This window comes from Grampus griseus (assembly GCF_964374135.1).
Source record: "Grampus griseus genome assembly, chromosome: 4".
NCBI lineage: Eukaryota > Metazoa > Chordata > Mammalia > Artiodactyla > Delphinidae > Grampus > Grampus griseus.
In genome coordinates this window covers 47,954,315-47,974,822 of record NC_138997.1, presented here as the reverse complement: position 1 = coordinate 47,974,822, position 20,508 = coordinate 47,954,315, and the positions used below count along the sequence as shown (strand labels likewise).

Genomic DNA, 20,508 nt, shown 5'->3' with positions numbered 1-20,508 from the left:
CTCCTTCACTAGACTGTAGCTCCAAGAGACTAGGCTTGCTTCCATGTTTCGCTCACACTATGTTTCATGTGCCTGGAAGAGAGCACGGCACATAGTAAGAACTCAACAAACACTGGTTGAATGAAATGATCAGAAGAAGTCTTATTCCTAAAATAAAACCAAACATATCAACAGGTGGAAAGCTTTTTTATATAAGTTGCTTTATGGGGGAGGCATCTCATGATATTAAACTTCCAGATATAGTAATTGCTAAAATCCCTTTGATCTTCAATACCTGTCTCCCTCCCATAGGAATACTTGGCTCCGTGAGGGCAGGAATTTTGGTCTATTTTATTCATTGCTGTCTTCCCAGTGCTTAGAGCAGAGCTGTGCTCATAGTGGGTACTTATTCAATAAGCATTTAATGAGTCATGAATGACAGAGTTCATGTGTATTGATTTTTATGTTTGAGATCAGGTAAACATACTTTCCACTTGACTTTTCTCACTTGTAATTTTTAATGCGCACATTTCCAAGGATCAGTACACTCCACACGAACACCACATAAAAAAATTCTACAGAATTCCTCCATGCTATTCTTCCGTTTCCCAGCTGGCTTACTTTAGAATTTTAGTGTTGATGACTATTTCTGTTCTAAACATCACTGGGCACACAAGGGATTTTGTTTCATTGGAGTCATTGCTGTGGAATAGTTCCTTAAAATTAACATACTGGTAAAGAGCATGAACACTTTTATAGCTCTCATTATTGGGAGCCAGGGCAGCATACGGACATTTCCGGTTCACTTGGGATGCAACTCCTGATATGCTGAGCTGTGAGAGTTGTTATTAAAGTAAATGAATCTTTACATAACCTTATTCCCTCAGCTTCTGTTTCTGATAAAACTGCATGTTAAGGTACGGTACAAGTATCCTTCAAAGTATTTACCTCAGTACCATGTTTGATTAGAAAGATTATTCTCTGGGAACAAGCTACTTGGAAAATGTTTCTGTATCTGAAAAAACCTGACTAAGTCTTTCTGCACAGAAATAAGTCTCCAAATGACCCAGGGAGTCAGCAAACTGTGGTCCCAGGCCACCCGCTTTTGCAGATAAAGTTTTATTGGAATACAGCCACACTACTTTGTTTGCCTGTTGTCTATAGCTGCTTTATTTCTATAACTGCAGAGTTGAGTAGTTGTGATACAAACCAAATGGCCTACAAAGCCTAAAATATTTATTATCTGACCCTTTACAGAGGTAGTTGGCCAACCTATAAACCATGTGTAACACAGGGTAACTAAATACCACAGAAATCTTCCATATTTTTCTCACCACAGGCAGGATCTTTCTGACTATCAGTGAAACTTTGAAGGATTTTGGCATGTGGAAGAAGAAAATAGTTCAGTAAAATAGTGTTGGGATAAAATTAGGTAAGTTAACGGTGTAATAAAGTGAGGAACTAGAAAAGAAAATCCGGAAGTCAGGTGAACAACTGCAGTAATGGTGTATGCATTCCAAATATTAAAACTTCATCACAATTTAATCGTATGCACTTTACCAGAGGAAATATTGGAGATGATTAGTCTATGCACCTGTTGAAGCAATGGGTTAATACAACAGGAGGATAAAGTGTAGCCTGCAACATTCTAACTCGACTTGTTGGCATTAAGGGCACAAAGAGCTGAAGAAGTTATTGTCAAGTTGATTATCTCTTATCCGCTGACTGATTCAAATTTTGTCCTCTAACAGAAGACCTGTCCTAATGGTTTGCTGTGTGATCACAATAAAGAGGCCTCATCCGTACACTGAGGTGGGTGAGAGCTTGAGGGAATAGATGCTGCCTATTGTGCACTCTGGAGGGGAAGGATTAAGCAAGAAGGGTGTGAGAAGCTTACCAGGCAAAGAAAATATTAACAAGGACATTCTAGATATTTCTGTAGTTTTTGTGGCAAAAGCTCAAAGAGTTGGGACTCTAAGAGTAGAACATGTAAAATGGGGAATGGTGAGTGATGAAGAAGAAGGCAGGAACCTTGTGAACCATTTTAAGAAGCTTAAAATTCACCCTGCAGGCAATGGGCACTTACTGGAGGTTGCAGGCAAGTGTAAGGTATGATGCTTCTAAGGGCCACTAGGGAGCTTATGGAAGACAGATTTCAGGACAAAGCAACACGGAGGCAGCAAGATGAGTGGAACAATTGCAATGGTATTGGGGTAGAGAGCCAAGGCTATGTTCTGTGGAAAGGTGATCAAATGTCCCTCATGTACAGAAGAATCTAAAGTCTAGAAGAGACCTAAAATAAGTATAGGGATTATTTGGTTTAGGAGATCCAAAGGCCACCACTAAAGTGTTATCTAGGCAGTCCCTAGTCAGGAAAGGGAAGACTGATTTAATATACATGGTGACTTGTCAGTGCTAATTATAATGTATTTTTTAGGATTTAACTTAAATGTTACCTATGGACCTCCCTATCTCATAAAAAGGAAAAAAATCATCTGTGTACTTTTCCCTCTCAGCTCCAAAAAGTCCCCCGCCAGCCTAGACCAGACAGCTGTTCAGCTGCCCTAACAAAGCTATAAAGTGGGTGATAAGGAATGAATTCCATATCCAGTCTTCTCAGTTTACAAATTTTTCTAGAAGCCACAGGGACACCCAAGAAGTCGGCATGGTACAAACAGCCTGTATATCAATACTTTACGTGTGATACATAAATTGATTTTTTAAGAAGAGCTTGGTTTTCTCAAACATGAAATACTGTATCATAATATATCCTAAGGATTTTTAAAAAACATTATCACATAATATATAACATGAATAGTGTTTTTATAAAACGAAGGAATAGCAAGCTTCCATGTAAACTGGACTTCTAACTAAACGAACACATAGAATCTTAAGCTTCGCCGGGACAGAAGCTGGCACTGTGCACTGACAGTACAGAGAGGGGACCCTGATAGATGCAGATGGACACCCAGAATTAGTCATTACAGCTCCTGGGTGAGTGCTAACCAGGGAAAGACTTAACATGGGAGGGGGCGACAGGTGTAGGGGAATGATGCCAGGGTTCCTGCTCCTTTAAAGGTTCCCTGTTCCTGTAAGGCTCCCAGCTCAGTTTTAATGAGTAAAAGTGGATCCAGAGTTGACTGTAAAATGCTTAGGTGTACTTTGCACTTTGTGGTCTGAATTGCATCTGCTCAGCAGATGGGAATTACCCACATTCTGACGTTTGTCATGAATAATGGGCTGAGCAAGAGAGGAGTTCCTCAATCTTATCACGCTATTTGGCCGGAAGAAACACTTTGTGTTTAATTTTATAAACTGTAATATGCATTGACATATTGGACAGCATGATGAATGGAAATGAGTTATGCCCTGCACCCATAGACAGAATGAGTGTCAAATTTTAGTTGTAATAAGAGTTCTCCCTCATTTTAGTAATGATTTACAGCATAATTCAGTGGCTATCTAATCCTTTTCCTGGAAACCAGAAAACCCCGTCTCATTCTTTACTAAGTGATTCTTAAAATTTGGACAAAGGCAAACCGGAAATACCGTTGTATGCTGTAGCCCAACGCAAGCTTCAGAGATTGCCACATGACACAAAATAAACTTCAGTGGAATATACAGCCCAATGTAGTCACCAAAGGCAATTTTGGCCATGGCTGTGCTTCCTGAGTTTGTGTTATTTCTGCCTCTTGGAGACTTGCTGAAAAATGTTCAGGCTCCCAGCCAGGCAGCCACGGAACCAGATAGTGACAGCAGCACTAGAGACAGCATCCTGCTGTTTGTATTACCATGTTTAAGAGCAGGAACCTAAAACATTCGAAAGAGTCTTTTCAAAGAGATGAGAAATTGAGGCAGAATAAAAATGCTAGCTTGCTCTTTTATACAGTCACCCCTCCCAATTTTGTTCATAATGTTACATTTTAGCAATGAGATTAACTATTTAATGTCAGGTTCAAAAAACTGAATTTAAAACTTAACTCAGAGTTATTTTTACAAAAAATATATTAACATGTAAAGATAGCAAATTGATCATTTTCTGGGAATTACGGTTGTGATGTTTTATTTTATGTGTTGTAGTTCTGTATACTTTTCAAATTCTATATAGTAAGTGCATAATACAGTCATAATGTTTTCATAATTTTTCTTCCATAAACATGTAATATGAACTTCTGTATGTTTTTGGAAAGGGGAACCAGGAAATATGCGGACAAAAGAACGAGTAAAGCCTTATCATTAAGCTCTTTGCCAAGACAAACCATCATTCCATATTACTGATGTCTGCAAGCAGCAGCAGAATTCTCTTAACCCACGTTATCCTTCGTTACTGTCAACTTGAATCCTGGAATACAATTGCAAACTCCTGCTGCCCCTCTTTCATAAGTGGCTACGGCTCCATTTCTTTTTGTCTTTGGCCTCATCTCCTGGCTCAAACGATGAGGAAAGAAGACTGCTTTTCAACCTTTGCTTAGAGACTTTCTTCAGTTAGCAAAGTAGGTTATTCATTTCCATTGCAAATGAAGGGATTGGGTTCCACAGTTTGAATACTGAGAAGCTGGGAAGGGAAGGGCTATCTCGATGGAAGCAAAAATGCAAAACCTAAAATGATCAGGGAGCCCTGAATTTGTTGAACTCTCCCGACTTCCTTCAAAGGGTTGCCGTTTTTGAAAAGGAAGGGTTTTCAACAGCTTTAGCAACTCTGCTCAAGTATCATTAATTGTTGCTGGTGGTTAGGAGGATGGTGCCTGTGATTTGTTTATCTTTTTCTTCCAAGCAGTTCTATTCTAGACCCTAAGTCTCTGTCCGTGCTGACAATTGATAATAAAAAGGCCCTGGGAGTTTCCTGAAATCCATTAGTAATTAATCAGTAAGGTAATATAACTAGACTTGTCTCACCTCCCACCCTCTGGCTGCTTTTGGCCATTTTGTGACTTTTGTATTTTCCGAGGTATACATCTTTTTAAGATTACCCCTGTAAACAATGGCCCTGGAGCTATTAATGAATACATCTATCCACTTCTCTCAGGTCCTTAACACCTAGAACTCAGATAAAAGCAAAAGGATTAAAAATTAAGGTATAATTTCGCAATATTAAAAAGAAATTTGAAGTGACTGTTGGCTAGTTGCTTGATAGAAAACAAAAACCCCCCAAATGTTTTCTTGATTATGAAAACTCCACTGTTTAAGAGAGGAGCTGTAGCTACTCAGAACAATGTCACTAGATGTTGGTAAGACATGGAAGAGGGTCTAAAAAGGGAGAGGCAAAGAAGGATTGTATCGTTTATTAAAATGCTCGTGCTTCTGAAGAAGACAGGAATGTGTTTTAGAACTGGTATCTGATTTTGAAGAGAATTCCTTTATAAGCGTAACTATCAGATTTTATATTTTAACACACTAGCTTGTTTTCTAACAACCTCAGATAAAGGAAGACACTTATCTACTCTCTTTCCCTCTATGGTTTGGCTTCTGAAGATTTTTATGAAAAAGATTTTTTAAAAAGTCACAGTCTATTATTCCAGTTGGCGGCTGCAATGAGCAGCTTCCGCATCAGACCTTGGTTTCTGTTATCACATGCAGCTGACTTCCTAAGGGCAGCCCAAGGAGTTTGTGGACAGGGAAGAAAGAATGAGGGAAGTCTATGCTCTACAATCTCCTTTTCTGGCCTGAAACACAGAGAAGTATGGTCTCTGGCTCGCAGCCCTGACACTATTTGCAAATTAGTACTGATTTTTATATTCTATTCTAATCCAGAGTAGGGACTTGAAACTACCTCCACTTTGATGGAACAGTCTGTTTCTTGTTGTAGCTGATGGTTTTGGAGAGAACAAAGAAATATTTAGTGACCAAGAAAAAGCTGTTTGAAAACTACAGAAAAATTATGTGCCCTGAATGTGTGGACAATATGAAACACAGTGGTAGATGTGCTATGTTAGATAAATGGTTCTAAAACCCGACCTGAAGGGCTTGTTGAAACAGATCATGAGGGGCACCTCCAAAGTTTCTTATTGAGTTATGTCCGGTGTGGGTCCTGAGAATTTGCATTTTTAACGTGTTCCCAGGTGATTCTGGTGCTGCTAGTCCAGAGACCACACTTTTTTTTTTTTTTTATTCTCTGCGGTACGCGGGCCTCTCACTGCCGTGGCCTCTCCCGTTGCAGAGCACAGGCTCCGGACGCGCAGGCTCAGCGGCCATGGCTCATGGGCCCAGCCGCTCCGCGGCATGTGGGATCTTCCCGGACCGGGGCACGAACCCGCGTCCCCCGCACTGGCAGGCGGACTCTCAACCACTGCGCCACCAGGGAAGTCCCAGAGACCACACTTTTGAGATCTTTTAGATCTCAGGATGCTGAGAATCATGGTGATATTCTTCTTTTAGGGGAAGGGAAGTCTATCAACTGGCAGGTTGCAGGTTGAAACAGGCGGACATTCCAACTGAAACTAAAATAGTTACATATAACCAGCCTGCTAACACTTCTGCCCTTTCCTCCTCTGTTACTGAAGTAAGAGGCCAGAGAACACTGTCCTTGCGGACATTCTTTGGGAGGAGGTTTGTTCTAGTTTCCTATTGCTGCTGTAACAAATTACTACAAACCTAGTGGCTTTAAACAACATAAACATTATCTTACAGTTCTACAGGTCTCACTGGCTATAACCAAGGTATCAGCAAGGCTGTACTTCTTCTGAAGGCTCTAGGGGAGAATACATTTCCTTGCTTTCTCCACTTTCCACAGTCTACCCACATTCTTTGGCCTCCGGCTCCCTTTTCCATCTTCAAAGCCAGCATTGGCTATACAATCCTTCCCACTCCATCACTCTGACATGGAATCTTTTCACATAGTTCTCCTACCCTCCCACATAAGGACCCTTATGATAACATTGGGCCCATCTGGATAATCTCCCAAATTTAAGGGATGCTAATGGATTAGCATCCTTAATTCCATCTGCAACCTTAATTCCCTTTTGTGACGTAATGTAAAATATTTACAGGTTCAGGGGATTAGGAAGTAGACATCTTTAGGAGGTCATTGTTCTATCACGGGATTCAAGGGTGACTCCTATCCAAATATTGTCTGAGTACTTGGGAGGCATCTTGTTAGAAATCAGAATCTGTATTTTAACCGAGATCCCCAGGAAATTTGCATGTATGTTAAAATGGAGAGAAGCCCTGATATAATCACCTTGCCACTAGGTATGAAACAGTATTTAAGGGTAACATATGTCAAGCCAAAATACTAAAGTCCTGATTTAGTTCCTTGATGCTAATACTCCCATACTCACTCATCATCAACAAAAGTTTATTGAGGGATTACTGTGTAATAGATGCTGGGGAGACTGCAATATTTAAAACCAATGGGGCCCGTGCAGTGATGGGAGTTGCTTTCTGGAGGAAGAAGATAGAAATAAAAAACAAAACAAAAGAGCAAATAAAGAAATATGTTGATTTTACATAGGGGTAAGTGCCATAATAACAATGAAACATCATCCTGTGATGCAGCAGATGAAAGAGGGCATTTTAGAGAACGTGATCAGGAGGCCTGAAATATTAAACCGACACCTGAATAATGGGAAGGAGCTATAGCCCTGTGCAGAGTCGAAGAAAGTGTCCTGAGCAAGAGATGCCGGTGCCACATCTTGTGTGCGGCACTAAGCTTGACATGTTTAAAGGAGAAAAACAAGGGAAGAATGGCTCAAGATGAGGTTCTAAAAGTTCTCCAGGCCAGATCGCATTGGACCTTAGAGAGACTTCTTATGGTAAGGAGTCTGCAATAGGAAGCTTTGGAGGGTTTAAGCAGGACGCCGTGACGACATTGTAAAGAGACGTTCTGGCTGCTCGGGGAGGATGGATTACGGGGACAGGGAATGGAAGCTGGCAGCCCAATTAGGAGGCAGTAATAGTTGTCCAGGCAAGAGATAGTGGTGGCTTGGACTAGATGGTGAGAAGTGGTTGTATATTGGAGGTGGAGTTGATGGGACTTGCTGTGGGGCTAGGTGTAGAAATGAGGAAATGAAACAATTACGTTGGTTTCTAGCTTCCCTTAGGATCTTGCTTCTCATTTTTCCATGATTTAAACTTTTAGGTCTCTCTAATACGTGCCCTATAGATATTTTTTTTAAAGCCAGTTAAAAAGTAAACACAGATGTGTCACACAACACGCATCATGATTGGAGCAGATGCAGGCTGATGGTAAAAGAACACGCTTTGTGTATGAACAGCTGGGAAATTTTGTGCTGGTTGAGGATGATTACCTTGACATCACCGTCTGATGCCCCTTGTTCCCTTGAGATGGAGAAACTATTCTGTTAAGCCTTTCAGACTGATATGGCTTTCAGCCACTTGGACCATCCGGATTGTTACTAGAGTGTCTGAAACACAGCAGGTGGTCAGTGATCCTCGGAGTCATCTATGTGAGCGTGAACGACAGACAGGGCTTTCCTTACAGGGCTTTTATGGTGCTCTTCTGTAATGTCGCCATGACTTTGACCACTGATTCTCTTTACATTGGAAAAAATATGTTAAGCGGCCTCCTTGTTTCTATTCTGGGCATCCTCCATCTACTCTTCACACTCTATCCAGAGTATGTAGAACATACATAAGCATATCATCTGCTTTGGTTAACATCCTTAAATGTCTCTCTACTGCTCTTGGTATAAAAACCCCAAATCCTTATCACAGCAGGTGAAGTCCTGCTTGGTCTCTCTTCCTCTTTAGCCTCTTTTACAGAGGTGCTTTTTTTTTTTTTTTTTTAAGAAGATGTTGGGGGTAGGAGTTTAGTAATTTATTTATTTATTTTTGCTGTGTTGGGTCTTCGTTTCTGTGCGAGGGCTTTGTCTAGTTGTGGCAAGTGGGAGCCACTCTTCATCGCGGTGCGCGGGCCTCTCACTATCGCGGCCTCTCTTGTTGCGGAGCACAGGCTCCGGACGCGCAGGCTCAGCGGCCATGGCTCACAGGCCTAGTTGCTCTGCGGCATGTGGGATCCTCCCAGACCAGGGCTCAAACCCGTGTCCCCTGGATTAGCAGACAGATTCTCAACCACTGCACCACCAGAGAAGCCCCAGAGATGCTTTTTCCTGTGTCCTGCACCTCAACAATTCTGGGAACTTTCACTGGCTGGAACTCTGTGCTCCCTCTGGCCGTGAAGATGTCAGGCTGGCTCCCTGTGTCAGGAGTGCTCTCCTGCTGACTCTCTTAACCTTGTTAGCTTGCGTCACCTTCAGATCTCTAGACTTCCCTGCTTAGGCTAGATCCTTATTTTCTCGTAGAACTTGGTTCTTTTCCTTCTGAACACTGACCTCATTTTGTTACCAGGCTTTTAGATCTGTGGTCTCACTGTGATTTCCAGAGCAGTAGCATCTGTACCACCTGGGAACTTACATGTGCAAGTGCTCACTCTACTCCAGACCTGCTGAATCAGAAACTCTGGGAATGGGGCCCAGCAATCTTTATTTTACCAAGCTCTCCAGAGATTCTGATAAAGGCTCAAGTTGGAGATTAGTGGCTTCAGACTCCAGCCTCCATGAGAGTAGGGCTCTTGTCTGTTTTGGCTCAAAATTGCTACCCCAGCTTCTAGTCAGCGTCTGACTAATGGTGTGCTCTCAGCAATTGTTTGTTTAGGGAGTAAAATATAGGAAACTGAATGCTGAGCAACATTTAGAGGGGAAAGATCTTTTACCAGCATAGCTAACAGGACCAGAAATTCAAGTAAACTCTGTGTCATCTATTTCTGGAGTCTTTGAATTTTGACCTCATCAGACTTTCTATTGAAACATTTTCAGTGTGTATTGGGCAGACAGATGATCTTGTTGTTTTTTAATGGACTAAAGTGATAAAATAGGTAAATGTGGAGTAGATTCATTTTATTGTGAATAGCAGTCATATTGGTATGCTCAATGACTGTTAACAATATATATTCATTGAAAAATATCTGACATAAAGCTTAATGACCCTTTTCACTAGTCTGGGGGTGATATTACTGACCTTTATGTAAAATTGTGATATCCAATTTCTCACAATAAAAATGAATTTTTACTAGGTCACCAGACATGAATAATGGGAATGTTTACATAAATTTAAAAGGAAAACTCCCACATAGAAAAAGATTCCTCATTGGTTTTTTTGTTTGTTTGTTTGTTTTTTTAGCGATACGCGGGCCTCTCACTCTTGTGGCCTCTCCCGTTGCGGAGCACAGGCTCCGGACGCGCAGGCTCAGCGGCCATGGCTCACGGGCCCAGCCGCTCCGCGGCATGTGGGATCTTCCCGGACCGGGGCACGAACCCGCGTCCCCTGCATCGGCAGGCGGACTCTCAACCACTGCGCCACCAGGGAAGCCCAAGGTTCCTCATTTTTAAAGGAGATGGTCCTACACATGTCTCAAACTTTTTGCCCTGGCTTATTTTAAAATCCTGACTCCTATCAAAATATGTCAGGGAGGACTCCCTTATCCTTTATTAAAGACAACAGTCCAAAGGTCTTCAGAAGAGTGTGGCCCTGTCTTTATACACCTACCTGCAGGGCATGCTGAGGCTTGCAGTGTTTGCGCCAGTTCCTTTGATCCAGAGAAGACCCAGGCCATGGGACCTGGGCAAACACTGCCCTCTGGTTCTGCCCGCCAGGTAGGACGCAGCCCCTGGAACACTGGCTCTTTGTGCTGAGTTTGTGCTCAGAGGTGCAGGTGGCTGCTTTCTTTGTTTCAGCAAAGGGTACTGGCCAACATGCTTGGCAAAAGGAACTGTTTGGAGTGATGCACTTTCTGCTCAAATTTATTACATCATGCTAATTAGAGTTAGTTAGTAAGGACAGGAATGCACATGGGCCTTGTGGCCACTGTTGGAAGAGCTGCAGCCTGCAAGGGTTTGTATTAGGTTCCTAATTAGGAGAATAAAAAAATCTAACAAGTTCCGAGAGTGAAATCTGATCTACATTCTAGAACTGGATTTGAACTCTTTTTTCAAATTCAGGATTGGCATTTACTCACCCCTAAAATGCCCTGATTTTAGCCTAAGACCTGAAGTGAAAGCACTTTGAAAGCAACCATAGGGAACCACTTTTTTTTTTTTTTTAATACTCAGCTCACTTAGAATATTTACCACGTGAAGCAACAGAGCAGTGACAACCCCAGGCAAGGAAAGAGCAACTGGAATCTTAATCATTTGAGCATGGAGTTAACTTATGCCAACACCCTTCAGTCAGGGAAGTTTCTAAACTCAGAAAATTCTTATCCAGGAGTAAGACATAAATGTTATATTGCTTACTGTGATATTAAATCAATATCTCTTATTTCATGGATCATATGTTTGCTGAAAGCAAAATTTTCATTAAGGAAGGTCTATTTTCCTATTAATTTGCAGCATTTTCATGTATTTCTGTGCATGAAAATAAATATCGCAAATAAGTTGGTGATTTCTGTCTTGCCAGAACAACGCTTGTCACAGAATGGGAGCTGAATAACTACTTAAGTGAATAAATGAAGAATAGAGGGCTTCCCTGGTGGCGCAGTGGTTGAGAGTCCGCCTGCCGATGCAGGGGACACGGGTTTGTGCCCCGGTCTGGGAAGATCCCACATGCCGCGGAGCGGCTGGGCCCGTGAGCCATGGCCACTGAGCCTGTGCGTCCGGAGCCTGTGCTCCGCAACAGGAGAGGCCACAGCAGTGAGAGGCCCGCGTACCGCAAAAAAAAAAAAAAAAAAAAAAAAAAAAAAAAGAATGGAGGGGTTAATGACAAGCTGGATATCATAGGTAGTCAATGGTATCATTATAATTTTTGGTGACTATTTTGTAAAGATTTCCCTGAGTTCCAGAAATTTTGTTTATTTCAGGTGGGCAGAAGTTCTCAAACTTTAAGCCTTTCCTCCTCTGAGCAGTAGTTTCTAGACTCCAGTAATACTTCAGAATCACCTGATTAGCTCTGAGGGGGAGCGCAGCATCTGCACTGTTAATAAGCATCTTGATCGGAAGGCAGGTGGCCCCTGGACCACATTTTGAGGAATGCTATCTTCAAGTCCAGTGTTTGCGTAAATGCTATATTATTTTACTTTACCACCTGGAATACCAATAATACATGGATACTAGGGTCTGAAAGTGTATCTGTGGTATAGAAGATAAACTGCAAGTGCCCAATTCAGCCAGTTCAAAATATGACACAAAATAAGGGTCACTAGAAATGCAGACACTTTGGAAATAGCCTCCCCCAGAATATGTGGTTTCATTTTAACATATTTCATTGTAGGCCAGTTATAAAATGGGAATGCACATAGGTTCTCAAATTTTGTTCATTTTCTTTCTCTTCTTATATTCTAAATGATTAGAATGTATGTATAAAAATATTTTCAGCGATTAAAAAATTACAAAATGCTGGCTTCAAGGCTATTTTGTGGGAAAGTGATTGATACAGTCTGGCTGAGGGCTATGGATATGCTGTTCAAAACTAATTATTCATGTACTGCTTTTATGAGTTTGGCTAACTCCAAGTATAATCTGTTATCACTTAATATTTTTCTAGTTGATGTTCCTCTTTTTATATATTTATTCAACAATTATGTATTACTTATTGCATTAATATTTGCAGAATTATATATGAAACATTACCCTCTCCCCTTAAATTTTCAGTCTTATTTGGGGAATAAAATAAATAAATATAATACGTTAGAAAGTGAGAGTGTTCTGATAGCATGTAGTTCAGGATGGGTGTTTTCATTAGTTATAGGACCCATGGTTGTGAGTGACAGAAACCCAACCAAGTTACTTAGTAACTTGGTTACTAAGCAAGCTTTTATCTGTCCTGAGAAATAATGTTTGTGAAATCAAAGATTTCATGTGCTAGTTATATTTTTCTAATGCTTTCCAAGAGTGTTCAAATAAAAACCAATTATTTATGTTTAACCTAAAATCATCTCATGTATCAAGGCCATCCAGGTACCTCACCTTGGGAAAGAGAATGCAAAAGATACTTAGGTCTTACCTTCAAGGGGCTTACATTCTACCTTGGGAAACCAGGCATCTGTTATGAGGCAGTAAAGACAAGGCAAGAAGCCTTAAGCTGTTGGTGGGAGAGACAGCTCATCAAACTATTTTAGAAAGCTAATTTGTAACAATAACATTAGATTTACTTGTATACTTTGATTCAGTAATTACACTTCTGTGAACTAGTCCTTGTATATTCAAAATGTTGGAGCCATCTTGAAGGTCAAAATTAAAGAAATTATATTATGACATTTCTATATTGTTGAGTGATATAGTATCATTAAAATCATCTTTAGGAAGATTATTTTAATAGTATGGGAAAATATTTGTAATATAATGCCAGGTGTGTAAAACAAGATATAGAATGATCTCAACTATATAAAATAAAATCCTTAGAATATGGGTAATATGACAAAATTAAATAGTACATTTTCTGAGTAGTAAGATTATGGATAACTTTATTCTTTCAATCTATATGTTTCTATATTTTCTCAGCTTTTATAATATAAATATATAAAATACAATAATTTATAAAATAATGATACTTTCATAATTAGGAAGTAAATATTTTAAAAGAACAAATACACAAGTAATTAACAGGCTAATTAAAATCTTACTGCAGTTCAGGGAGGATTTCATGGGAAAAGTGAGAAACTGAGATTGGGAAACTATAAAATATTACAAAGGAAACGAAAGTTGACCTGGTAATCACTGGTGTATGGAATAGGTGTTTATTTCAGTGAAAATTCTTGATTTTCATACTGTGATTACACAGATGAATAAAAGAAATGTGGTGTCCAGGACGAGAAGTTACCATCAGCTGCTCATGGCTACAAATGAGATCGACATAAATCAATTAAAAACAGAACAAAGAGCTTCATGAAGGTGGAAGAAAGCTGTTCTAGAGAAACAGAGAGTTCAAGGCCTGAGAATAAAGAGAAACACATGTGAACCAATAGCAGGATTGGGAAGGACAGGACCACCCCTTGGAGCAGACATGAGTTAGGGAGGGCACTGGGACTTCTCTCTGACCTTTGTCTTGAGGTTTTATAGGGGAAGAGAGGTCATGGAGATGCCCATGAGTGCAGAAGGGGACTGTGAATTGCTACTTGGATCATGCGGTGCCTGCTTAGGGTGCCTTTTAATCTGATCATAAGGGTAAATCTAAAGGTTTTGGTGAGAAAGGACCTTGCTTTCTCAGGAATCCAAGAGGTGAAGAGCAGCTGTGTAGCTGAAGTAGATGAAAAAGAAAAGATTGCAACCTCCAACTGAGAGGTGGCCCCAGGATTAGTTTAGCAATGCACTGAGGGCGGGGCTGGGGGGAGGTGAGAATCAGGATTCCATGGGCTGACCTGCGTCAAGCAGAGTTGAATAACAGGAAAATACGTACAAGTGTTCGTACATTCTTCTCTTATGCCGTGTACGGTTTCTTCTCGAAACTTCCCTCCCAGTGTGGTAAATTTGTATTCCTGGCTGGTTAAACTTACACTGCACAGAAGGCATTTACGCAAAAAGGAACACTGGTGTAGACCCAGGGCTACTGTCTTTGGAGACACCTTTGTTCAATGTTTCTGTAATTTTCTCTGGGGGGAGGCACTGTGGTAGGGGGACCTTCTTGGGGCTGTGCTGGGCTCTTAACCCTGTTCTGCCCTTTCTGTCACTCTCTCGTGAGCGTCTTCCCTTTTCTTCACAGTCTCTCCCATCTTCTCCATCATCCCTCTATCCTGAATCTCATTTGCCTCCTGCTTCCCCTACAGATGACTCACATGCTTTTTTCATCATTTTCTCTTCCCAAACCATCATCTTTCAGGTCCTCTCAACAATGTCCATCCTGTTACCATGTCCATCCCTTACTTCTCTCTAGGATCTTTCTATCTCTCTTCCCTGGTTTCATATGGATGTTACTTTCTCTGACTTTCATTATCAGTCATCTGCACTTATTTAAAAAATTAATTTCTGCCTTTCATTTCAATTTCCCATTTTCTCAACTTCCCTCTTCTCCTTGTATCCCCAGCAACACTTTAGCTACCTTGACATCCCCAAGCGGTGTTTTCTATACTTGCCCACTCTATCACTGCCCCTCCTCTCTGTTCAGTGTCCACATTCCTTCTGCCCACTTTCCATCCAATGTACTACTGCTCGCCTTGTTGTTTCCTACTTTTCCTTTCACTCTTTTCTAACCCTGGATCTTGAATCTTCTCTATCACACTTATTCCCTTGGTGACATTAGTCAGTCTCAAATGTAACTTGTCTAGGACTGAACTCCCGATCTTCTACCCCAAACCTGCTCCTCCTGTAGTCTTTATAATGTCAGAAAAATATTCACTCCATTCTTCCTGACCCAAAGCCTTGGAATCATCCTTAATCTTTCTCTTTCTCTCATACCCACATCTAATCCTTCAGGAAATCCTATTGTTTCTTCCTTCAAAATATACCCAGAATCTGAGCATTTTTCCCCACCTCCACCCCTGCCACCTTGGTCCAAGCCACCATCATCTCTACTCTGGACTATCTGCTCCTCGATAGTTTCTCTGCTTCTATCCTTGTGTCCTCTTCAGTCTGTTCTTAAAGCAGCAGCCAGACAGATTCAGTCACTCGTGTACTCAATAATCTTCAATGATTTCTCATCTTGTAAGTGGGAAAGACGAAGTCTCAGTGGCCTATGAGGCCTTACATATTCTGGTCCCATTCTGTCTCTGACCTCACCTTCTCCTACTGTCCTCCCTATTTCACTTTCCCATACCAGGTTCCTGCACCCTTACAGGCGTGTGCCTGCCTCAGGGCTGTGAACTTGGTGTCCCCTTTCCTGGAAGGGGACCTGGGAGGCTCCCAGCCAGATACCCACACAGCTCACTCGCTTCCCTCCTTCAGGCTTTTCCCTACTGCTACCTCCTTCCTGAGGCCTTCCTTGGCCATCTTATATGAAATCATAACTCACTGCTCTCTACCCCCCGCAATCATTACTCCCCTTCCAGCTTTATTTTTATTCTTCATATCTTTCAGCACCTAATAGTGCATCTTGTTTTACATTTATCCTACATTTTGACTGTATCCCTCTTTTAAGAGGCAACCCCATGAGGGTAAGGGTTTTGTTTCATTCATTACTGAACGCTCAGGATCCACAGGAGTATAAACTGCTTTTAGGAAGCAGTTTGTAAGTATCTGAGGAATGAATAAGTAACTCCTTTATCTTTTACTTCCTGCCTTCTTCCCGCCTCTTATATTTCATGCTTATCCTCCAGCTGTGGCTTTCATTCCATTTTTGACCATATTTATTCCTTTTGCTTTCCTATTGTGCAATCCTGCATCATTTATACGACTTTCCTCTGTCATTTATCTGGCTTTGTTTCTCTTCCCTGTAAGACATGGATCACATTCCAGGGGCGACTTGTTTTTTTTCTTACCGTTGTGTCTTTTCCCTTTTCAGCTTCTGCTCTAGCTCAGCCAGGTTCGTCTCTTATCTTTACTCTTACAGTTTTCAAATCCCTGCTCTATTATTCCTAAACTAGCATAAGATGCTATCTGCTGCGTATAAGAAAATAGCCATAGCTGCTGACCATCTATTGCATAATCTAACATCAAGAGGGAAACGGTAAAAATGAAGTATGTCCTGAGGAGCAATGGAGGGAAGGAGAGGCCAGGAGAGCCTGGTTTAGGCCCATAGGCTAATTCTTTGGATATATTATTTATGAGGAGCCTCGGATCCTTTACTTAATGCTGTTCCTGAGAACTGTGACAACTATTAAAATAGAAATCTAGCTTTTGGTGAAATTAGACCACTATTTATGAAATATGAGTGATCGTTCCACGATAGGCTATGGCTTTTCAGTCTTCAGGAATGTATTTATTCAATTTCTAATTCAGTGTCTCAACTGATGATTCATATCATTGATCTTGTGGGTCATACATCATGCTTTTTTTATTGATACACATTTAGACTTTATTATAACACCTATGGAAGACCCAAATTTAGGCACTCTTTATATCATATTTTCTGAAATATTTTACAAAGCCCTCATAATTTTTTATAACATTTAATTCACTGGGGTCTCTTCATAGCAGATGAGAAAAATTAGAAAATGTAATGATGCCATTTTCCAAGTTTTTCCAATACAGTTAAAGCTTTCAAAATGAAGCTTAGGGGGCTTCCCTGGTGGCGCAGTGGTTGAGAGTCCACCTGCCGATGCAGGGGACACGGGTTCGTGCCCCGGTCTGGGAAGATCCCACATGCCGCAGAGCGGCTGGGCCCGTGAGCCATGGCTGCTGAGCCTGCGCGTCCGGAGCCTGTGCTCCGCAACGGGAGAGGCCACAACAGTGAGAGGCCCCCGTACCGCAAAAAAAAAAAAAAAAAAAATTGAAGCTTAGAATGACAAAATGTGTAATACACAAAAGGTGTAATCCACAAACAACTGATAACTAGAATAACATATAATACAGGTGTACAGTTACCTGGTAATGAATGTCCTCTCATTGATGAAGATCCAAGAAGAGGACTGGTGAGCCATCATAGTCATTTTCTCCCCCTTTCTGAGATCATCTGAGGCTACCCTAAAACATTAGAATAATATTAATGATATGTTCCTGTGATGCATTCATAAATCAGTTTCTGCCTTAAACTGAAATTATTTGTTGTGTCCCTATTGTATAAAAATATTTTGGGGAGAATTTTTAAGTAGTGTTTTTTGTATGGGCATGAGGGTTGGGTTGGAGGGGCCGGGAGGAAAGAGAGTTTTTTTTTACCATGTGCCTGCTCTGGATCCTACACTCTGAATGTCGGCCATTTGATGGATGTTATCTCATTTACTCCTCAGACCATGCCAGCAAAGTAGGGGTGTTATTTCCATTTCACTTAGTAAGTAGTGGAACAAATAATTTGAAGCAAGGTCTGAATGTCTTTAGGGTTTCCTCTTATTTTTCTTTCCAGCATTGTTTTTGCAGCTTGAAAAGGGTTTGAGTTTCTATAAATTTGTCTGTTCTAAGATTCTTTTAAAAGATTTTTTTCCTATGCCAAAGGGAATTAATTTTGAGGATAAGTTCAGAGTTCTAACTACAACTCACTTTGAGTGGGTTTCTAAATGGCATCCTCTAAACCTGCTTTTCATGTTTATTCACAGGATAATTTGTTTTGGGAACAAGTAATACTGTGTTGTTTTTCCCGTCCCCTCCCACCCCCTCCCCCACCTCCATATAGCTTTAAGATGTTTAGATGTTTTACTCCATTCTTATTACTCAATACATGCTTTTGAGAAAAATCTATTTTATTCTCTTTTGATATCAGTTTCCCATTTTAAACTGAAAATTATATTCTTCATATAATTTATGGAAAATAGTAGTAAAGGAAGAGGAACAACATATAATTTAATTTTGACCATCTAAAGAAAGAGGATAAAGAGGGCATATGAAGAAGTACTAGATGAGCCAGAAATACATAGCTTGACATATGGTTTTCCCCTTGGTAATCAATTCAAGAGACTGACAACTGTGTGATAGAGAAGGGGAGAGAGAAAGGCAGACAGGGATGGAGCAAGATTTCTAACAAAGGACAAAACAAACTGCAATGTTGGCCCATGATAAATGCTACTGATTTGCAAATTTATAAGTGAAATCCTGGACCAGAGATGTGCTGATAATCACTTCCCAGTTCACGGCTGTACTAGCCACGCTCCCAGTGATGCAGGGATCCAGTATGTCTGAATTTGGCATAACTCCCTTTATAAGGAGTCCTATTTCTGAATTTTTAGTATTTGATTTGGAATACATGCTAAGAATTTTCTTCGTTTTTGCATTTATCCACAGTTCCGATACTACCAGGTTTTAGTGATTTAAAAGTTATCCTCGGGCTTCCCTGGTGGCGCAGTGGTTGAAAGTCTGCCTGCCGATGCAGGGGACACGGGTTTGTGCCCCAGTCTGGGAGGATCCCACATGCCGCGGAGTGGCTGGGCCCGTGAGCCATGGCCGCTGAGCCTGCATGTCCGGAGCCTGTGCTCCGCAATGGGAGAGGCCACAACAGTGAGAGGCCCACGTACCACAAAAAAAAAAAAGTTATCCTCCTGTTCCATCTCTCTATAAATGCACAGATGGGCTTAGGGTGTTTGAAGCTGCTGCTTCCTGGTGCAGAGCTTACACTTTATTGAGAAGTGTAAAAAGGAAAAAAGAGAAGGCCCATGAGGAATTCTGTCTAGTTGAAATAATGTTTCTGAAGTCTTCCTGATTTTATATTTTATAGTAAAATTTCTAGGTATTTTTGAGAAAAAATTACATGTCTTCCTGTTATACTTGTAAATAAAATTTCCAAATTTTATTTGTAAAATGAAATTGACTTGTTAAAAAAATTCATTTAGTTTTAAACTTCTGTTTATATAGCAGCTCGGTGTTATTTTCTTTAAAAAGATATTAAATTCCCAAAGGCTTATGTGATCCAAAAAGAGGCATGTTGCAATCATTGAAATTTTGGGGGGCAACATGATAATACAAGCTAGCTAAAGTAGAGAAGAAATCCTAGGGCCATGTTTGGTGCTGTGCAGAAAAAAGGAACATGGACTGTGTAAACTGAAAAACTAGAGAAACTGTGGCCCAAGGCAAGGAAGGATCAGGCAGTTTAGTAAGTCTGTTTTTGGAGTATTTCTAGAAGAAATTCTCTCCTGTATGATTCTGTGCAAGGGAACATATTCCTTCTATTCCAGCAATTGAATTCAAACTGACTGAACCCTGTCCCATCTCACAAACACAGCCTGAAGTTACCAGGCAGCCAAAATCAAGCTCTGACTTGCAGGGTTGATTAAGTGTGATGTAACATCCTTCCAGTCTCCTTCAGGCTCTGGAAACTGTGGTCAGACATGAGTAATAACCTCCTTTATGTCTCCATATAAATGGCATTAGGGTGTAACCAGAGATTTTATATAATATTTTCTAGTCATTCCATTTTGCAGAAATAGAATATTTAATTATCATTGCTTCAAGCCTATAGAATCATAGGAGCTATAGCCAGGATAAAAAGTAGCCTAGAGAGAAAAGTTCCATTTTTTTTTAACACCTTTATTGGAGTATAATTGCCTTACAATGGTGTGTTAGTTTCTGCTTTATAGCAAAATGAATCAGTTATACATATACATATGTCCCCATATCTCTTCCCTCTTGAATCTCCCTCCCTCTCACCCTCCCTATCCCACCCCTCTAGGTGGTCACAAAGCACCGAGCTGATCTCCCTGTGCTATGCGGCTGCTTCCCACTAGCTATCTACCTTATGTTTGGTAGTGTACATATGTCTATGCCACCCTCTCACTTTGTCACAGCTTACCCTTCCCCCTCCCCATATCGTCAAGTCCATTCTCTAGTAGGTCTGTGTCTTTATTCCCCTCTTGCCCCTAGGTTCTTCATGACCTTTTTTTTTCTTAGATTCCATATATATGTGTTAGCATACAGTATTTGTTTTTCTCTTTCTGACTTACTTCACTCTGTATGACAGACTCTAAGTCCATCCACCTCACTACAAATAACTCAATTTTTTTATTTTAAAAAAGAAGGGGAGGAATTTCCTCCTTTTCCTTCTGAAGCAGGTCATTTTGATTTTGGT

The 20,508-nt window shown here is 40.7% G+C and overlaps 1 protein-coding gene across 1 annotated transcript in view; it reads right to left on the bottom strand.

Annotated features, from left to right (window-relative positions):
- Window positions 1-20,508, bottom strand: part of RASSF6 (Ras association domain family member 6) — a gene marked incomplete at its 3' end in the record, with an annotated part of 59,804 nt that overhangs the window by 30,490 nt on the left and 8,806 nt on the right. Inside the window, exon 2 of the mRNA XM_082653663.1 lies at window positions 17,385-17,483. Coding sequence (XP_082509789.1) covers window positions 17,385-17,449 — 65 coding nt within the window. The 5' untranslated portion in view covers window positions 17,450-17,483. The remainder of the gene's footprint in view (window positions 1-17,384; window positions 17,484-20,508) is intronic.